The following is a 19,765-nucleotide window of genomic DNA, read 5'->3' on the forward strand; positions in this document are numbered from 1 at the left end:
ATTATCAAATGTGTCGATTATATTTTTGTTCATATAAACCTAATAATTATAAATCAATTTATCATTTTTATACAAAATTTATGTTAAATGATTATAAATTTCCATTATGGTCATCATTACAATGGCGTGAAAAATTATGTTGGTATTTAACAATGATAATGACTGGATATTATCTTGGAAATAGTGTTAGAATTTTTAATTTAGATGAAGAAACTAAATTTATGATTTCCGATATTGGTAAATATATTACCGATAATATACAATTACAGCGAACAATTTCATTTCAAGCTGGTTTTGCATCGTTAATTTTTCTCATAATAATTTATTATTCATTTGATACATCATCATCACATTCATTACGAACATTTCTTTTGTTTATGTTGAATGATGATGACAATGATGATAATAATTATCAAAATCAATCAAAATATTATTCACAATCATCAATGATATTAATAGATTATTTAATGAATAATGTTCAAATAATAAATCCAAATAGATTTAAATCAATTTATAATAATATTTATTGTGTGGCACAATTTTTTCATTGTAAGTAATGTTAAAAATTATCTGCTTATAATTCTTAATATTTATTTTTATTACAAAAAAAATAGTGATATTAAATTTATGTATGCATACAGCAAAAATGACAACAATCATTTTTATATGGCCATTATGGCAGATAATAATTCGAATTTTTTGTTTACAAACACAATATACATTATTTAATTTTATGTTTTTAAATCTTTATTCACCATTATTATTGGCCGGTTATCTATTACATATTGGATTTCATTCAACTAAACATTTACTTAAACAGTTACGTAAATTGATTAATAGTCATTATGAATGTAGAAAATTTACAACAAATAATAAACAATTATTATCAAAACAATTCAAACAGATTGAATTAAAATTGGATAAACATTTACAAATTTATAGCCGTTTGATTATATTTGTTGAAGATGTACAATCAGTTTTATCAAAATTATTATTATATGCATTATTGGTTACATTTATTGTCAGTCAAACTACAAAGAAATTTATAAATGATTTATCAAATTATGATTATAATACAGTTATATTAATATTTTTATATTATTTTTTAATTGTTGATTATCTAATAATCATATTATTATCATATTTTGTTTCGAAATTTAATTCAACAATTAATTTAATACGTTTTGAAATGACACGTATTGTACGATTAACAAATGAATATTCAAATAATTATCATATCAAATTTAAAATGTTATTCTATTATGAACGTTTAGTTAATCGTAAACCATTTGGCATTAAAATTGGTAAAATTACTGTACTAACAACGGCTGTATTTATGCGTGTAAGTTCAAAATATTTCATATAACCTTTAGTCAATAATTTAATAATTTCTTTTCTGATTTCTTGCCCTTTCCACCCCTCCATCCATTATTAGCTTATGATAACCTATATTCGTATTACAATGTTATCGGCTAAATTAATCAATACATCAAATGAAATTAATGCTGATTAGTAACAGTTTTGAATAATTGTGGCAATGGTCATAATCATCATCATCATTAATGATGATATTTCAACATACAAAACAAAACAAAAAATTGGGAAAAATAAACGAATCCATTAATCAAATTTTGAATTTTTTCCATACACACACACACACACTATCTGTCATAATTGTAAGGTTGCTTAGCACTTGATGATCATAAACATAAGTACCGTCTTTTTTTCCTTCTCCAGTTTATAATTTGTAAAATAAATTTGAAATATTTTTATAAAAAGAATATGATAATCATCATTATCATCAATATTTTATGTAGATGAATTTCCTGTTAATTTATAATCATAATCATCTTACAATAGATATCATTATTATTACTATTGTTTTCATTAGTTAATCGATGAATCAATCGATTTATTGAATTTTTAAACATTTTTTTTTTTGGTTGATCGATTTTTCTCTTTATGAAAATTTTTTATTTCACATTTTTCTTTTTTGTTTGGAGAAAATTCACCGGAAAAAATGTCAATAATGATCATTAAAAAAGCAAAAGATGAAATAATGAATGAAAGAATCGAAAAAAAAGAGAGGAAAAAAAGAAATTAACGCGTTCGCTACCGGAGGTTTTGAAAAACACATAGAACTACAGCAAATAAACGACGCATATATGCGTCGCTGGTAGCGAACGCGTTAAGACCTTAAATTTTTTGTTGTTTTTTAAATATGAAAAAATTTTTGCGAAAGAAACAACAAAAACATTCAATCGTCCTATATAATTTGACTGACTGATATGATTTGAGATTCACAAAACACTTCATTTTCAGTTTGTTTTTCATATTTCAACAAACAAAACCTCAAATAAAACCCAAAAAAATGGCTATATTTTTTGAAAGAAATTTTTATAATAATGAAAAATTTTTAAATAATATCTATTATCTAATGTCAAGATTATATTTTAGTTCATTTTCACCTAATAATCATCAATCAATTTATCATTATTATACAAATTTAATGTTAATTACAAATAAACCAATTTTATTTCATATACCGATTAAAGAGAAAATTTGTTTCTGTTTATCCATTTATTTGGTTATCTATTATATTACAACCAGTTATAATATAATAGAATTGGATTCGGAAACAAAATTTTTATTCGGTGATCTAAGCTATTTGATTGATGAAGATTCAACAATTGCATCGAAAAGTATATCATTATTAGCCGGTTTTGCTACATTAATGTTTTTAATCATAATTTATTATTCATTAAATACAATGCCATCAATTGCATTGCGTACATTTTTATTAATAACACAAAATGATCATCCATTAATTTATGAATATTTACAACAACAAAATTCACAACCAATTTTACTTTCAACAATACAAACATTGAAAAATTTTGATAAAAAAATTCATCTAAATCAACAAAGATTTCGTTTCATTTTTAATCGTGTTTATTGTATTGCACAATTTTTTCATGGTAAGTTTTTTCGAATGAGAAAAAAAAATAAAATTCACAAATTCAGTTTACTAATCATACATTATCATTAACTCCAAATTATAGTGATACTAAATCTTTGTATACAATTATTTAAATTAACAAAATATTTACAAACAAAATCAATGGATAAAATATTTATACATATAATTCTATTACAAGCATCATATATTGCATTTAATTTTATGTTTATATTTATTTATTCACCATTAATGATTGCTGGTTATCTATTACGAATTGGATTTTCATATATACGTGTATCAAAATTTCAATTAAATACATTATTATTAAATTATCAAATAATAATCAAATTAAAATCAAAACAATCAAAAGAATTTATTAATTCATATTCAAAACATATTGAATTAAAATTAATAAATTATTTACGTGATTATAGTGGTTTGATTATTTTTACTGAAAATGTACAAATTGTATTATCAAAATTATTTTTATGTGCATTATTAGTTACATTTGTTGCTAGTCAAATAACAATGAATTGTTTAAAAAATTTATCAACTGATAGTACTGTTATCATTATATTTATGTATTATTTTCTAACATTAGATTATATAATTATTTTATTATTATCATATATTGTTTCGAAATTTAATGCAAATCTTAATTCAATTTGTAAAGATTTGAATCGTATTGTTTGTTGTATAAATGAAATGGCTAGATCAAAACGTTCACAATTTAAAATAATGTTATTTTATGAACGTTTAGTTAATAAAAAACCATTTGGTATCAAAATTGGTCCTATTACTGTATTGACTAAAGCTGTTTTTATAAAAGTAAGTTTAGTAAATTTGTAAATTAAAATTGTAATATTTTTCATTTTCAATCATTAGCTATTGATTTTATACATACGTTTTACAATGTTATCGGGTAAATTAAGCAATACATCACATGAAGTTGATAATGCTGGTGGTTGATAATATACACGCAGTCATTGTTCATCATCATCATCATCATCATCATCATCATCATCATCACTTTACATTATTTTTTCCGGAAAATTTCCCACAAAAAAAAACAAACAATAAAAATTATTGATTTGAGAATCCATTTATTGATTGTGTACATATAAATAGCGAAAAAAAAAACCAATTTACACGTATAACGTGTTTGAAAAAATTTAAAAAATGATAATGATAATGATAATCTCACTTGTAAATAATAACAATAATAATAATAATCACAGTTCTTTTCCAAGAAAATTTCTTGGAAAACAATGTGAAAAAATACATAATGAAAAATATATTTTCAACAAGATTATTATCAAAACAAACCAAAAATACATTAAATCTTTATTTGAAAATATAAATTTTTATTTCATTTTTATGATGGTAATAAATAAATGCAAGACAAATAAATATTGTCAACAAACCAGTTTATAAATCTTGCACCGATTTTTTCAGAAAAATTTCTACAAAATAAATATCACTTCGTTTCAGTGTAAATGTTTCATTGATAATTTAGCTTTTTGTAACGATGGATCCAGTAAAAAATTCTTATTCCTGCTTTTTTTGTTGTAATTTTTTAATTTTATGCATAATCATAATTATCATCACTGTTATTCTGTTTTTTAAATATTTACAATTTCGTAAAAATGAAATTATATCTGGGAAAATTTATCATCATTTATATGAAATATTTTCATATTTTTATTTTTGTTCATATTCAACAAAATTTTATGAATCAATTTATGATTTTCATACAAAATTTATAATGTTAGATAAAGAATCTAATTGTTTATTTACAATATTACCATGGAAAGAAAAATTTAGATTTTTTATTATTGAAATAATTATTTTTTATTATATAACAATTAGTTTGAATATAATTAATTATTCAGAAACAATACGTTTTATATTTGGTGATGTAACAATAAATTTTGTTACATTAAATAATAATGATGATAATGATGATTATAATTTATCCGAAAAATATATAGCAATGTGTTTTGGTTTTTGTTCACAATTATTTATGATTGGTATTTATCAAACATTTAATTCACGATCATCCAAATCATTTCGTACGTTTATTTTGTTAACAAAAGAATTTCATCGTCAAAATGATGATGATGAAAAAATTGTTTCGAAATATGATTCAGAAAGTTTTCGGCAATATTCGCCATCATCATCATCATCATCATTGCAATCGTCATTACCATCACCATCATCATCCATAATAATAGATTATATAATTAAACAATTTTCATTAAATTTTAATCATTTTCGTTCATTATTTGATCATTTTTATTGTTTGGTAATATTATTTCATTGTACACACAGAAAAATGAAACGTAAAATAGTTCGATTTTTTGCCAAAAAACCATAACATTTTTGGGTTTTAACGTCATCCACAAAATGTTATGGTTTTTTTCCTCAATATTTTATGGAAAACTGAAATCGTGAAATATTAGGATTTTTTTCCAGAATATTTCATGATTTTTTGCCAATCTTATACTCAGCCCAAACATTTCATGGATTTTTTGTTTTGCCCAAACATTTCATGGATTTTTCTGCTAGCCTCAATATTTCATGGATTTTTCTGCTAGCCTCAATATTTCATGAAAAATTTCTGGACTTAGAAAAAATTTTAAAATCTTAATTTTCATTTTTTGGATTTATCAAAATTTCATAATAAAATATGAACGATTTGAAAAAATATGTTAACTGAATGACACTCGGCCAAATATATCGCGTTTGCAATGAATTTGCGAAGTTGGATCTACAAAAAAATGATAGATTTGAAACCACGTTTCAATGAGAATGGAATCCTATCTCCCGGACAGAATAATCATACAGACAAAATGGATGTTTCCTAACCAAATTTTTTTCAATGGGGCTAAAGAAGAAGGTATTGGATTGGATCTTCCTTCATTTGTCTACGATGAGTTCCACTCGAATTGACTAATATCTAATTTGGTTTAAAAATATGAAGGGGACAGATGTGGCAATTTGTTCATGAAGCCAAAACTAGTGGCTGTTGTCATTCGGTGGCTTCGTAAACAACTTATAACCTAAAATTGCTTTTGAATATCTGATTGGATTCATGATCGATTCATGAAAAGATTTGGTAAATCGATGTTTGTTCGATTTAGCCATAACAATTGAACTTGAAATTTGAAACAATTCGTTAACATTCGAAACATTGTTAATAATTCAATTAAACAAATGAAATAATTCGAATCCAGCATTTTTGTTTTTAAACGAAGTTTTTGTTTTTCGTTTGCCATTTGACTATTTTTCGAATCAGAAATATTATTTTGTGTAACAGCTTAAAGCATCGAAAAAACAATAGAAAGCGTTGTGGCTGGATAAGGAAATCTCCAACGGTCGAGCGAGAAATCGGAAGCGATACGGAACTCAAGCAAGCATCAGTAGTGAACTGAGGGCAACCAAGGAAGATTCATCCATTCATGATAAATTATTAGAAATCACATAGCCATGATTTGAGCGATAATCTGGAAAATAAAGCAAACAAATCGGAGAATTTTAATCTATCCTTGGCCAATAATCTTAATTATTTTATTCACTGATTAACTTGTTTACTTTTTGTTTATGAATTTAAAAAATGATCTTTATGCCACCTTAGTCGGCTAAATTTATCTTTTCTTTTCTCTTTTATTTCGCATTTTTTTGTAAATAAAAATATTTTTAACCAGAATATTTCATGATTTTTTGCCCAAAAATATTCAGTCTTTTTCCAGAATATTTCATGGATTTTTCCAAGAAATATTAGGTCTTTTTCCAGAACATTTCATGGATTTTTCCAAGAAATATTAGGTCTTTTTCCAGAATATTTCATGATTTTTTGGCCACAAATATTTGAGTTTTTTGCCTCAATATTTCATGGATTTTGCCCAGAAATACAAAAAAAGAAAAAAAACGTAACATTTTGTGGATGACGTTAAAACCCAAAAATGTTATGGATTTTGCCGTATATTTTACGACTTTATTTTTCTGTGTGATAAGTAAAAAAGAAATTTTCCGGGAAATTTTCCGAAAATATAATTTTCAATTCTATTCATTTTACATCTTAGTTACATTGAATATAATGACATTTTTATTCGAATTGGAACATTTTTCCTTTCAACGACCATTATGGCAGCTAATCATACGATTTATATTATTACAATTTGTTTGGATTGCATTCAATACATTACTTACATTTGCATATTGTCCATTATTAATCAGTATTTATTTAATGAATTTATGTTTAAAAACTATACGAAAATTACGTTCGGATATTCAAAATGAATTAAATCGATTAATAAAATTATCATTATCGGATAAATATTATTCATTAAAAATATCATCAACAAATATAAATGATAATCATATAAATATGATAAAAATTTTCGATCATATCAATGAAAATCTATGTAAATCATTACAAATGTATGCAAGATTAATAATATTTGTTGAAAATTGTCAACATTATATATCGAAATTAATATTATGGACATTAATAATCAATGTAACTGCAAGTCAATTTACATTATTATGTTTGAAAAATATTAAAACAAATAATCAATGGATTGTATGGATAATAACAATTTATTTTCTTTTATTGGAATATTCATCATTAATATTGTTAACATATTTTATTTCTAAATTTAATTCAAAACTTAATTCAATACGTTGGGATATTGAACGTATTGTACATCGACCAAATTTAATAAGAAAATTTGGAAGAAAATTTTGTTTACTCACATTATATGAACGTATGATTAATATTAAACCATGGGGTTTACGTATCGGTACAATTACCGTTCTAACTAAAGCTATTTTTACACGAGTAATTAAATTTGATTGATTTTTTTTCTAACTTTAAATTAATTGATTTTTTTTGAAATTCCCATAAATATAGATCATTATTGTCTATGCACGTTTTACATTATTATCGAATAAATTTACCTGAAAAAAATCCTTGACGATTTTCTTGGTTAAATCATCATCATCATCATTATTGTTTTGGAAAACAAAAGATTTTCCATTTTTCTTTACGTTTTTTTTCTATTTTTGAGTTTGAATATAGAATAAATTTTTTGTCAATTTCTTAGAAATTGTGTAATGAAGAAAAAAAACGAAAATTTAAAACTATAGAAATCAAAATAAAAGTTGACTAAATATAAATGATTTCAAATCAATAAATTCAATAAAATTAATGACATTGAAAACAAAACCAAACAGATCAACAAATAAAAAAAAATATTCTCAATTAAGAAGAAGAAAAAGAAAAAAAAATATTATTGACTGAAAATTACTTAGTAACGATACCAAAAAAAAATTTGAAAAAACTTTGAAATAAAGAATAATAAATATTTTACAAAAAAAATGATTACAAAACAATGTCATTGTTCATCATCATCATCATCATCATTGAAGAATAAAATTTGTTATGAAAAATAAATAAAAAAAATGTCGTTCGAATATTTTATGAATATTTTGTATAAAATATTATCAATAATCTATATGAATTCATATTCAACAAAATCTTATAAAACAATTTATGATTATTATGCAAACTATTTGTTAATTAAATCGAAAAATAATCAAAATAATCGATATATTTTTTCGATATTACCATTAAAAGATAAGCTACGTTTTATAATAATAATGATTTTCAGTAGTTATTATATTTCAATCAATTCAATACAATATTCTGATACAATACGTTTCATATTGGGTGATGTATTGATTATAAATATGGAACAAACAGATCCATTATTATGGAATCATTTTCGAAAAAATATGGCATGGCTTTTCGGTTATACAGCAGTGATATTCGGTTATGGTATTTATCAAGCATTCGATACAAAAAATATCAAAGCATTTCAGACATATATATTGTTTACAATTGAAACTAAGGATAATTTCAGTATAATAATAATAATAATAATAGTTTATTCAAAGTTGACCTCTAGAACTAGTATTATCCACTAGAGGTAATATCTTTTCAGGTAAATACAAAAAATATAATTTCAGTATAGAAGAATTATATGAAAAAAATCCAATGAAATATTCCCGATCAACAGCAATATTTTTTATCTATCAAGAATGTAAAATTGGTTTAAATTTAGCAAATTTTCGTAAATTATTCATTCAAATACAATGGTGTACGATAAATATTAATTGTAAGTAAAATTATCTAAAAAAAATAATAAATATTAATCAATTCGATTCAATTCAATAGTTATCGGACACATAATCGTACTTTATATTGAATTGAATCCAAATCAATTTGATTCACATGAGTAATTGCTGAAAATCCATATATTTTTTCGATTAAATTCATCATCATCATTATCTTCAGTTTGAAAACTTTTTTTTTCGATTGGTGTATTTTCCAGTACAAATTTTTGAAAAAAAAATTTCCTGGAATTTTTTCCATGAGATAAAAATCGTTTCAAAACATTAAAATCATTAAACAAAACTAACACCAAATCAACAGAATATAATTGGCATTTATAAAATTTAAGACAATATAATTTCAACAGAAAGAAAAAAAATTCCAAATGAAATTTTTCTTAAATGAATGAATAACGATCATTAGTGAATCCTAGCAAGAGAAAAGCAAGAAAACAAAAAGTTTCGCCATAAAAAAAACCTTTCCTAAAATCATTATATTTTTGATGACAGTGTTAGATTGTTTTACCCAGCAATTATAATAAATTTTTTGTTTTCGAATAAAATTACAAAAACAAAAAAACAAAAATGTCATTGGATCATCTTATGAATGTTTTTTATCGAATATTATCTATAATTTATTTGAATTCATATTCAACAAAATATTATAAATCAATTTATAATTATTATATGAGCTATTTGTCAATAAAATCAAAAAATAATCAAAATAAAAAATGTTTTTTTAGATTAATGCCAATAAAAGATCAGCTACGTTTTATAATTACAATTATTGGATGTGGTTATTATATTTCAATCAATTCAATACAATATTCTGATACAGCTAGTTTTATTCTGGGTGATATATTGATCACACATATGGATCAAATTGATCCATTATGGAATCATTTTCGAAAAAATATGGCATGGCTTTTCGGTTATACAGGCATACTATTTGGTTATGGTGTTTATCAAACATTGAATATAAAAAATAACAAAGCATTTCAAACATTTATATTGTTTACAATTGAAGCTTATGATAATTTTAGTATTGAAAAATTATATGAAAAAAATCCAATGAAATATTCACGATCAACAGCAATACTGTTTATCTATCAAGAATGTAAAATTGGTTTAAATTTAGCAAATTTTCGTAAATTATTCATTCAAATACAATGTTGTGCAATAATTTTCAATTGTAAGTAAAATTATCATTATTATTAAATTGTTTTTTTTATCATTGAAAAGAAAAGATTTCATCAATCAATTCTATTCTATTTATAGTTTTACTACATATGATTGGAATTTATATTGAAATGAATCCAAATCGATTCGATTACCATCCATTATGGCATTATATTATACGATTCATTTCATTACATCTTCAGGCAATTATATTTTATTTTTTATGTTCAATTGTTTATATGCCATTATGTTTGATCTACTATACAATATCATTGGGATTCAAAACAATTCAACTGATAAGACATAGAATTTCTAATCATTTAAAAAAATATCAATCAATAATGATGATTTTCAATATTGAAAGAGAAAAATATGGAAATAATTCAACAATAATTCAACGCAAAATTCTTCTGATGACTAGAATTGAAAAAAATCTTTTTCGTTTCTATTCAATATATCAACGATTGATAATATTTATTGAAGAATGTCAAAAATATTATTCTAAACTATTTCTAATCAGTATTATGTGTACAATATTATCAAGTCAGATTATATTGAAAAGTTTACGATTTATACGTGATGATGATTATATTATAATAATATTATATTATTTATTAGCAATTGATTATATAATAATAATAATAAATTTTATTAAACACACGCTGCCCGAAGGCATAGCAATTGATTATATAATCAATATATTTTTATCATTTACAATATCATTATTCAATAAACATTTAAATTCTATACGATATGATCTACAACAAACAATTTGTCTGATGAATTGTTCATCACCATCATTTCGAAATAAATTTCAAATGTTAATGTATTATGAACGATTAGTTTATCGTGGAAAATTATGGGGAATTCAAATTGGTGCTATAACCGTTATGACAACAGCAACATTTTCAAAGGTAAAGACATATATTTCTTTTAAAAATATCATAATTTCATGTATGTATGTAATGTAATTTTTCTTTTGAAACAGTTAATATTGACTAATGCCCGATTTACAATGTTAACCAATAAACTATTCTGAATCAATCAAATTCAATCAACAACAACAACAAAAACAAAAATCAATATCACTATATAAACATAATGTCAATTAAATTGATTTTTGTTTTTGTCTTTGATCTGAATTTTTTTTTTTTAGTTTCCTTTAAAAATGAAACGAAATTCTACATTTAATATAGTATCCAATAACTAACAGATGTCAACAGATCAATAGATCATCAGTAATAATATAATAATATAAATCAAACAAATTTTTCTAGAAAATTTCAATTAATGTTATTAAATGAACGTTTAATTACACGTAAACAATGGGGTATTAGAATTGGTGATTTAACTGTTGTTACTAAATGGGTTTTTATGCGTGTAAGTAAACAATTAATTGATGATTTTGTAACTTTTAAATTTTGTACATTTGAATTTCTTTTCTTTTATCTTCCCTTAAAAATATAGCTCATCATACTTTATGCACGTTTTACATTGTTGGCAAGTAGATTATCATAATCATTGTTTTTTTCTGGATTCTGTTTTTCATCATCTTGTTTGAAATCGATTTGAGTACAAAAAAAATATGAAAATTTCCCTGTTTTTAATTAAAATATCATTTGTCATTTGATGAATTGTTTTGTTTTGTTTTTTCGGTTGTCAATTTGATTGATGAATAAAATGTAAAAATATCGTGCATTTTTGAACAAAAATTTTCATTAAAAATAAATTAAAATTCAATGTTTTTTTCTGTTAAAAGAATAACAATTTTTTTTCTGTTTCTAATCATTAGTAACCATCGATTTTGTTGTTGTTGTTTGAATAAAACTAAATGAAAATTTGAAAAAAACTGAATGAAAATTCACACTCAAATCAGTCATTCATCCATTCATTCAGATGATTTAACTTGATCCAAATTTGAATATTTGTAACAAAAAGAAAAATTCATAATGAAAATGAATCAATTAGATCATTATCTACAAATTATTTATCGTATTTTATCAATAATTTATCTAAATTCATATTCATTACAATCAAATCGTACGATATTTGATTTTTATACTTGTTTTTTATTGATCAAAGAAATTGGTTGGAAACGTTTTAAATCATTACCAATATTAGAACGATTACAATTTTTAAATGCAACCATTCTAGGAATTTATCATCTAACCAAAAGTTTTGGTTGGATTGAATATTCAAAAACGATAAAATTTCTAATCGGTGATATGACACCAATCATGTCGAATGATGTAAAATCAGCTGAAAATTTATTTTCATTTTTTCTTTCATTCTGTTTTCTATTCTCTGTATTAATAATTTATAATACATTTCGTACTGAAAATTCATTATCATTTCGTACATTAATAATGTATTTACGTGAATATGATAATAATAATAATTATAATTTATCAAAAATTCATCAAATTATTCAGATAAAATATGGTAATTATTCACGTACATCATCATTATTATTTAATTATTCTATAAAAAAATTTCCAACAAATATTAAAAAATTACGTTTATATGTTAATCGTTTTTATTATTTTATACAAATATTTATCGGTAAGTTTTACAACAACAGCAAAAAAAACAAACAAACAAACAAACTACCATTTAGTATTTAATTAACACTTTTTTTTCAAATCAATGATAATTTAGCATCAATAAATATTGGTTTCTATATATTTATATTTAAAAAAGTAATCACTATTAATCGTCCTATTTGGCAATTGATAATACATTTATTAAATGGACAATTAGTTGCAATATCATTAAATTTTACTGTATTATTTTCATATTGTCCATTTATAATTGGTTCATTTACATTATTATTAGGTATGAAAACTATACGAAAAGTACGTATTGATATACAACGTATATTACGTATATATTCAATAATAATTTCAGAAAAATCTGAATTAACTTTAATGGAAAGAAAAATTTTTATTCGATTAATCGAAACAAAATTAAATCGATCATTTCGTTTATATACACGTTTGATAATATTTAGTGAAGATATTCAACGTTATGTATCACGGTTAATATTATGTATAATAATTGTTGGTATTATTGGTACACAAATATTTATGAATGCATTAAAAGAAATTGAAAATTTTCAATTTGTTTTATTAATTGTATTATATTATGCATTTGTTTGTTATATTTGTTGTGTTGTTTTATCATCATATTATATTTCATTATTTAATTCACATTTAAATTCTATTCGTTATGAATTACAACATACAATAGTTTTAATTAATAATACATCATGTTTACGTTTTAAATTACAAATTATGAATTATTATCAACGTATGGTTAATTTAAAACCATGGGGTATTAAAATTGGTACAATTGCTGTATTAACACGAGGAATATTTTGTAAGGTAAGTGTCGGTTTATTTCAATGTAATATAATGATAACATCTAAAATACATTTTTTTTGTAATTTTTTTACATCATCATATAGCTTATGATAATATATGCACGTTTTACAATGTTATCAATGAAATTATCTGGATAAATTATTTAAATTTCTTTACTTTATCGAAATTAACAATGTATTTTTTCACAAGATTGATAATTTTTATAATAATAAAAAAAAATTACTGGAAAAAAATGGCTATTTTTGTTCTCTCTTTTTACCCAATCAAACACAGGTCGAAATAGTATATCGAACATATTTTTTTTTTTTTTGGCGAAAATGAATATAAGAAAGAAAATAACGGTAAAAGTACAGTTTTGAAAAAGAAACAAAAAAAAATATCAACCTACCTTGTTTGTTTATAAACCATTTTTTTGGTTTTGTTTTGTTTTGTCTATTGGCCCACGAATATTTTCATTCTTATAATGATGATGACGACGAAAACCGAAAAAACAGAAAGAAAAACCATAACAAACAAACACCCTTTGTTCTCAGTTGCAAAAACTTTCGTTTCATTTTCTTTCTTATGAAAAACCAGGAATAAGATTTTCAGGTCTTTGGCCATCATTCCACCCACACATACACAATACAGTTCAATGATTCAATCATCATCATCAATAAAATCATTAATGGTCAGTTGATCAATCATAATGATAATCATGATGGTAGTGTTGATGATGATAATAATAATGGTAACAATAAACGATAATAATGATATGGTTTTTGGAACAAACAAAAAAAAAAAAAAAAAAAATATGACCATGACCATGACTATGACAAAAAGAAAAGAAATTCGAACGAATTTTTTTTTCTACGATTGTTGATGGTATCGCGATATATCGATATTCGAATGAATGAACGATTCGATTATTGTTTGTTTTCATTCGACCAAACTAATCAGTAACTTTCAGGATCATTTGCCATTATATTTTTCCTAAAAAAATGGTGTCGGTATCGAATATTTTATTTTCAATCAACAAAAAAAAAGAAAGGGTGAGAAATTTGACCACCGATTTTTTCTTTTCTTTATACAATGATGATGATCATTGAAGTGAAACAAATCGATTGTTATCGAATAATATCGATGTAATATTTTTCCAGCAAAATCTGTGATAATTTCTATTTGGTTTCTGATTTTTTTTTATTGTTCATAAAATCATTCAACCGAATTGTCCACCACCATCAATATTCGATATGTGACTGACCAATGAAAGTCACAAAACACCTATGCACAATTTGATAACCCGATGATATTACCCTCAAACAAAAGGGTTATACATGTGTGTGTGTGTGTTTGCTTGCTTGTGTTTGATTGATGATTTCGAAATAGAATCGGATTTTTTTTTTCTTCTAAATCGATTGTCAAACGATTCAAACACTAGATTAAATCAAGTGTAAGAATCGGGTATTATAAATGGGCAAATTTTCGTTGTTGTTGAGAAAATATTTTGAAACGAAATGGTAGGCTTGAAGCAATATCCGAAAATTGAAATCGAAAAGCGAACCAAGAGAGATGACATACAAATGTTTGTCATGTGGCTAGAAGACCCAACGAAAAAAAAAGATGGAACAAAAATAAACATCAAAGTTTATGGCATCTCCAAAGTCATTTTCGATTGTTAGAACTTTTAAAGTTCTATAAATCGAACATTCATATTATTATAAAATGTTAACAGTTAAAACAAAAATGTTATTAGTTGCAATTAGCAGTTCAATGTGTGTTTATATAACATTATTTCTTACTGCGATAATTTTTGCACAGAGAACGAAATTCTCGGCTTCAAAATGACCTTTGATAGCTTATGTAGGCTGTGCCTAGAGAAAAGAGAACGATATAAGTTGAATAATTTGGGACATTCTTTATTCGACTATTCATTTCTAACATACGATTATGAGAAACCCAACAAAAAATCGTGGGAAAATGATTATGGCATAGTAAGACCATGTATATTAACGAAATTGAAAGGAGTGAACATCGGAAATATTATGTCGCCAGATTTATTTCATGATTTATAACGGTGAGTTTGTTTTGTTTTGATTGATATGGCGATTTATGATTTGTTTTTCTAATTTTTATTAGCAGGTTGCCATGAAATGATATTAAATGTTTTATTCATTTCTTCTCAATTGCATCATCGATTAATTATTTTAAAAAAAAATCGAAAACATTTTCCATTATATAACGGGAATGTAATGATAACTTTCAACAATCGAATACATTTCTCTACTGGAATGCAAAAATATAAAGTTTTCATGCGTGTTCCTGAAATATTTTTTAATGATTTTTTTTCATAAAGATTCTATAATATTATATATAATTCTATGGCAGAATTCACCGGTCTGTCTAATAAATCATCAATATAAATACATCAGAGTTGAATAAAATGGATCATATTAATGAGATGATTATAAGTTCTTTATGTGTAAAATATAAACATAAATTTAAATGTGACACTTATAAAATACATAAGATCCTCCAATTACTTAAATGAAATTAAGATGTATGGACCTCATTAAGTTTATGGTTCGACATGAGCAGGATTCAATCCATTTATTTAACTTTAACATTTTCAATTTATTTTGTAAAAATTATTATCATATCAAATGTAACTCTTCACACTAATTTTTTTTTCTTTTTATAATTTTTGTTAAATTTTTTTTTCTAATATCGTACAACAAGTGCCTTCGGGCAGCGTGCGTTTTTTTGTTCAATAAATAAATAAGTTTATGTTCGACGACTTGTTTCGAGCGTTGTCATTCATTCCTAATTTTGATTTTTCGAATTTCCGATGAAACCAAAAGGAAAAAAAAACAAAAAAACAAAAGATCACCTGGTTATGATGATCATGATAATGATGATGATGATGGTGGTGATAATGGTAATGGTAATGGGCGGATCGTATCAATCGATTGATGGCGACAACGATTTTGGAAACCGAACTCACGAACCCTTTTTTTCATACTTGGAAAATTCATTTAAGAAAAAATTTATCATCAAATTCAGGTCACGAATTTTTGATTTCAAACACATATAATTTGATTGATTGATTTATTTCCTTTTTCTTGAAACAAAAACAAGGTGAAAACGTCAAAAACCTATTATCTACATAAATTTTCTTTGTTTTTTTTTTTTTTTGATTGGGGTGTCCATTACCAACCAAAACAACTGGTCAACCAACCAACCAACCAACCAACCAATTATTATAATAATCATTTTTTTTCCCTTGTTTATTGTTCTTGCACGAGTTTCGTGTTTGTGTGAAATGATTTTCACGTGTTTTCTTTAACCAAGTATCATCATCATAATGATTTTAACCTGGAATAGAAAAATCAAATCAAGCCTTTCATGACCGGTTCAATAATGGACTTTGAAGATAATTTACCTTGAATATTGGTTATTGTTGCTGGAAACCATTACCATTATCATCATCATCATCATCATCGACAACAGCAATCGTTGTACAAGTAAAAAAAATCGTGATCATTGATCAGAAAACACGAAACATTCTTTACACGTGCCTGTCATTCACCAACCAAATTTGATCATATTGATGACATTGAAAATATTTAACAACAACAACAACAACAAAAAGTGAAAATATCCGACAACAACAAATGTTCAATCAACCGGAATCCAATGTCAAACATCACAAACATATCGATCCTGGTTTTGACAAATTTTTATGTTTTTTTTTAATTTTTACGTGACAAGTTAATTTAATTTTATTATCATCATCATCATATGAATTTGTTAAAGATTGACGTCACACATATGGTCAATGATAATATCATCAACTCTTCTCCCTCTCTCTCTCTCTCTTTTTGGTCGAAAACATCAAGATCCTGATATATTTACAAAAAATTTTCTTTTCAAAAAAAAAAATCTTCATTCATTTTTGTTTTTTATTACTTTAACATGTGTCAAACAGCAGCCAGCCTGCATTTGTTGCCAAAAACTTGACTTTTTATTATTATTATTATTGCTTTGATTTGACAAATGACATTTTCAAGATTTATCTATTTCTACTTCTTTGGTGTTCGGTTCAGTTCGGTTTATTTCTTCGAACAAAAAAAAAGCCGTCAAACATTGAAATTTTTCATATTTCTTTTCGTTCTTTATGGTTATATTGTTGTTATTTGCTTCGCAACCCTTTTATTGTTCTTGTTGTTGTTTTGGTTACTTTATTACTTTAAAGGTAGGCAAGCAAGTCAAAGCAAAAAATATGAATCATATTTCCTGAATCGATATTGTCCATTTTTTTGTTTGTTCCTTTTATATGATATCTTTATTCGAAGGAAAAGAAATTGACAATTTTTTTCGCAACTCTCTCTTCGTTTATTTTTGCTGTTGTTGATGATGATGAAATTGAGATATTCTTAGATCATAAGATCAAGATATGATTCATATTTTTTTGGTGCCAAGGTGATGTATATTTGAGCGTTTTTTTGAAGTAAGAAATTGACAGATGATAGTTTATGAATTTCATTTTTTTCCTTTTTTTTGACAAATTAGTAACCTTTTTTTCAGGTAAGGTAAGGATTGTTTGTGATACGAACTTATTAGTTTCAAAATGATTATTGTTTTGTTCATTTTTACCTGGAATTTTTAAAAAAATTTACTTCCTTGGTTTGGTTTAAGTTTTTTCTGGTTACACGCGACGACGACCTCCTTTTTTTCGTCTTCAAAGTAAAAAAACGAAAACAAAAATCTTCGAAACATCAAGGTCATCGCGTGTTTTACCTTTTTTTCACCTTTTTTCTTTGCATCGATCAATCTTTGTCAAATACGTAAGCAGAAAGCAGAAAAAAAAATTGGCACGCGAGCATCCAAGAACTGAAGAAAAGTGATAATGGAACAGGAATGGACAGAAAAATATATTTTTTCAATGAAAATATTTTTCATCAAAAGCAGCATAATCTTACCAATAATGATTAGCCTTTAAACTAAGCAACAAAAAAAACTTCAATGAACTTTGACCTCAAAATGATAATAGTAAAATGATGATGATCGAATGATCCAAAAAAAAATCATTGATTGTCGAAAGCATCTGTTGCATTTTTTCTCAAAAAGTGTAATAACTGTCAACAACACAGAGAATGGAATGTTGTCGGGACCCGAAATAAGTAAGTATATTTGGTGTCCGGGACAGCAAGGAAGTCATATGTGACATGTGTGTGCGTGGTGATGGTGATGGTGAACAACACACGTTACCTAGATTCAAAGAAGAAAAAAATAAAAATACCACGTGCCTTTATCTAATATCTTCGGTCCTTTGACCTGATCTGACTGGAGCGTATTACGCAATTTTTTTTTTTTTTTAAAAAGGTGTGTGTATATGGCATAATGTAGAAAGTGTGCTTAAACTGAATGGATGATGATGAATTGAAAATGATGATGAAAAAAAACGCGGCCAAAATAATAAAAAAAAATGTTTGGTATGCGAAATCATTATCCAAGATGAAAAAAATGTTATGGTTTTTTGTTTTGTTCAAATAGTATCCGATTATCATCGTCATCAACATTTTGTTTTCAAATTATCCGGACAACGGATGGATCATCCATAAATGTCATTCAAAAAAAAAATATAATTTTTTTTCTATAACCAGAAAAAACCTGTTGATTAAAATGAAAGTCGTTGAAAATCTTTAGATTTAAGAAAAACAAAAAGATTTTCGTTGAATAAAACAAAAAATTCAATCCACCTGGATAACCATCGACAGACACACACACACACACACATGTCTTGACGAAATAAAAAAAACGGATAAAAAAACGTGTGCCATACGCATTCCAAACATTTTCTTACTTTTTCATCTCTTGAATGAAATGAAATCCATCAAACCATCCTTTTTTGTTATCCAGGACATTTAAATACCCTCATCCGTTTGGTTTTTTTTCATTCATTCAATTATTCACCTTCAACCAACAATGAAAAAAAACTACATTCCAAAAAAAAAAACAAATTTCAACCGACGAATATCATCAAGGTAACAAAAAAAACACTGATGTTATGCTGCCTGTGTGTGTG

The 19,765-nt window shown here is 24.7% G+C and overlaps 2 protein-coding genes across 2 annotated transcripts; both read left to right on the top strand.

Annotated features, from left to right (window-relative positions):
- The first annotated feature begins 2,371 nt into the window (after positions 1–2,371).
- Positions 2,372–4,263, top strand: LOC113799719 (uncharacterized). The gene is made up of 3 exons (XM_075825049.1): positions 2,372–2,949; positions 3,085–3,787; positions 3,845–4,263. The coding sequence occupies exons 1-3, from the start codon at positions 2,372–2,374 to the stop codon at positions 3,926–3,928; spliced, it is 1,365 nt and encodes a 454-aa protein (XP_075681164.1). The 3' UTR covers positions 3,929–4,263.
- A 3,119-nt stretch (positions 4,264–7,382) lies between these two features.
- On the top strand, positions 7,383–8,143 carry LOC113799721 (uncharacterized). The gene is made up of 2 exons (XM_027350410.2): positions 7,383–7,802; positions 7,875–8,143. Exons 1-2 carry the CDS (start codon positions 7,401–7,403, stop codon positions 7,923–7,925), a joined length of 453 nt encoding a protein of 150 aa, XP_027206211.2. The 5' UTR covers positions 7,383–7,400; the 3' UTR covers positions 7,926–8,143.
- Positions 8,144–19,765: the final 11,622 nt, after the last annotated feature.

The sequence above is a fragment of the Dermatophagoides pteronyssinus genome, unplaced genomic scaffold, assembly GCF_027571235.1.
Source record: "Dermatophagoides pteronyssinus isolate colony J.1.1.1.1 unplaced genomic scaffold, Derpt_VIB-CSIC_2022.12 sq0003, whole genome shotgun sequence".
In the NCBI taxonomy this organism is placed as follows: domain Eukaryota; kingdom Metazoa; phylum Arthropoda; class Arachnida; order Sarcoptiformes; family Pyroglyphidae; genus Dermatophagoides; species Dermatophagoides pteronyssinus.

What these genes read in the sequence shown, in the direction of transcription:
- LOC113799719 (XM_075825049.1), top strand. Translation starts at nt 2,372, where the DNA reads ATGGCTATATTTTTTGAAAGAAATTTTTATAATAATGAAAAATTTTTA. An exon ending in TTTCGTTTCATTTTTAATCG is followed by an intron (nt 2,950 to 3,084) that starts TGTTTATTGTAT and finishes TCTTTGTATACA; the next exon opens with ATTATTTAAATTAACAAAAT. An exon ending in CTAAAGCTGTTTTTATAAAA is followed by an intron (nt 3,788 to 3,844) that starts GTAAGTTTAGTA and finishes TTCAATCATTAG; the next exon opens with CTATTGATTTTATACATACG.
- LOC113799721 (XM_027350410.2), top strand. Translation starts at nt 7,401, where the DNA reads ATGTATGCAAGATTAATAATATTTGTTGAAAATTGTCAACATTATATA. An exon ending in CTAAAGCTATTTTTACACGA is followed by an intron (nt 7,803 to 7,874) that starts GTAATTAAATTT and finishes CCATAAATATAG; the next exon opens with ATCATTATTGTCTATGCACG.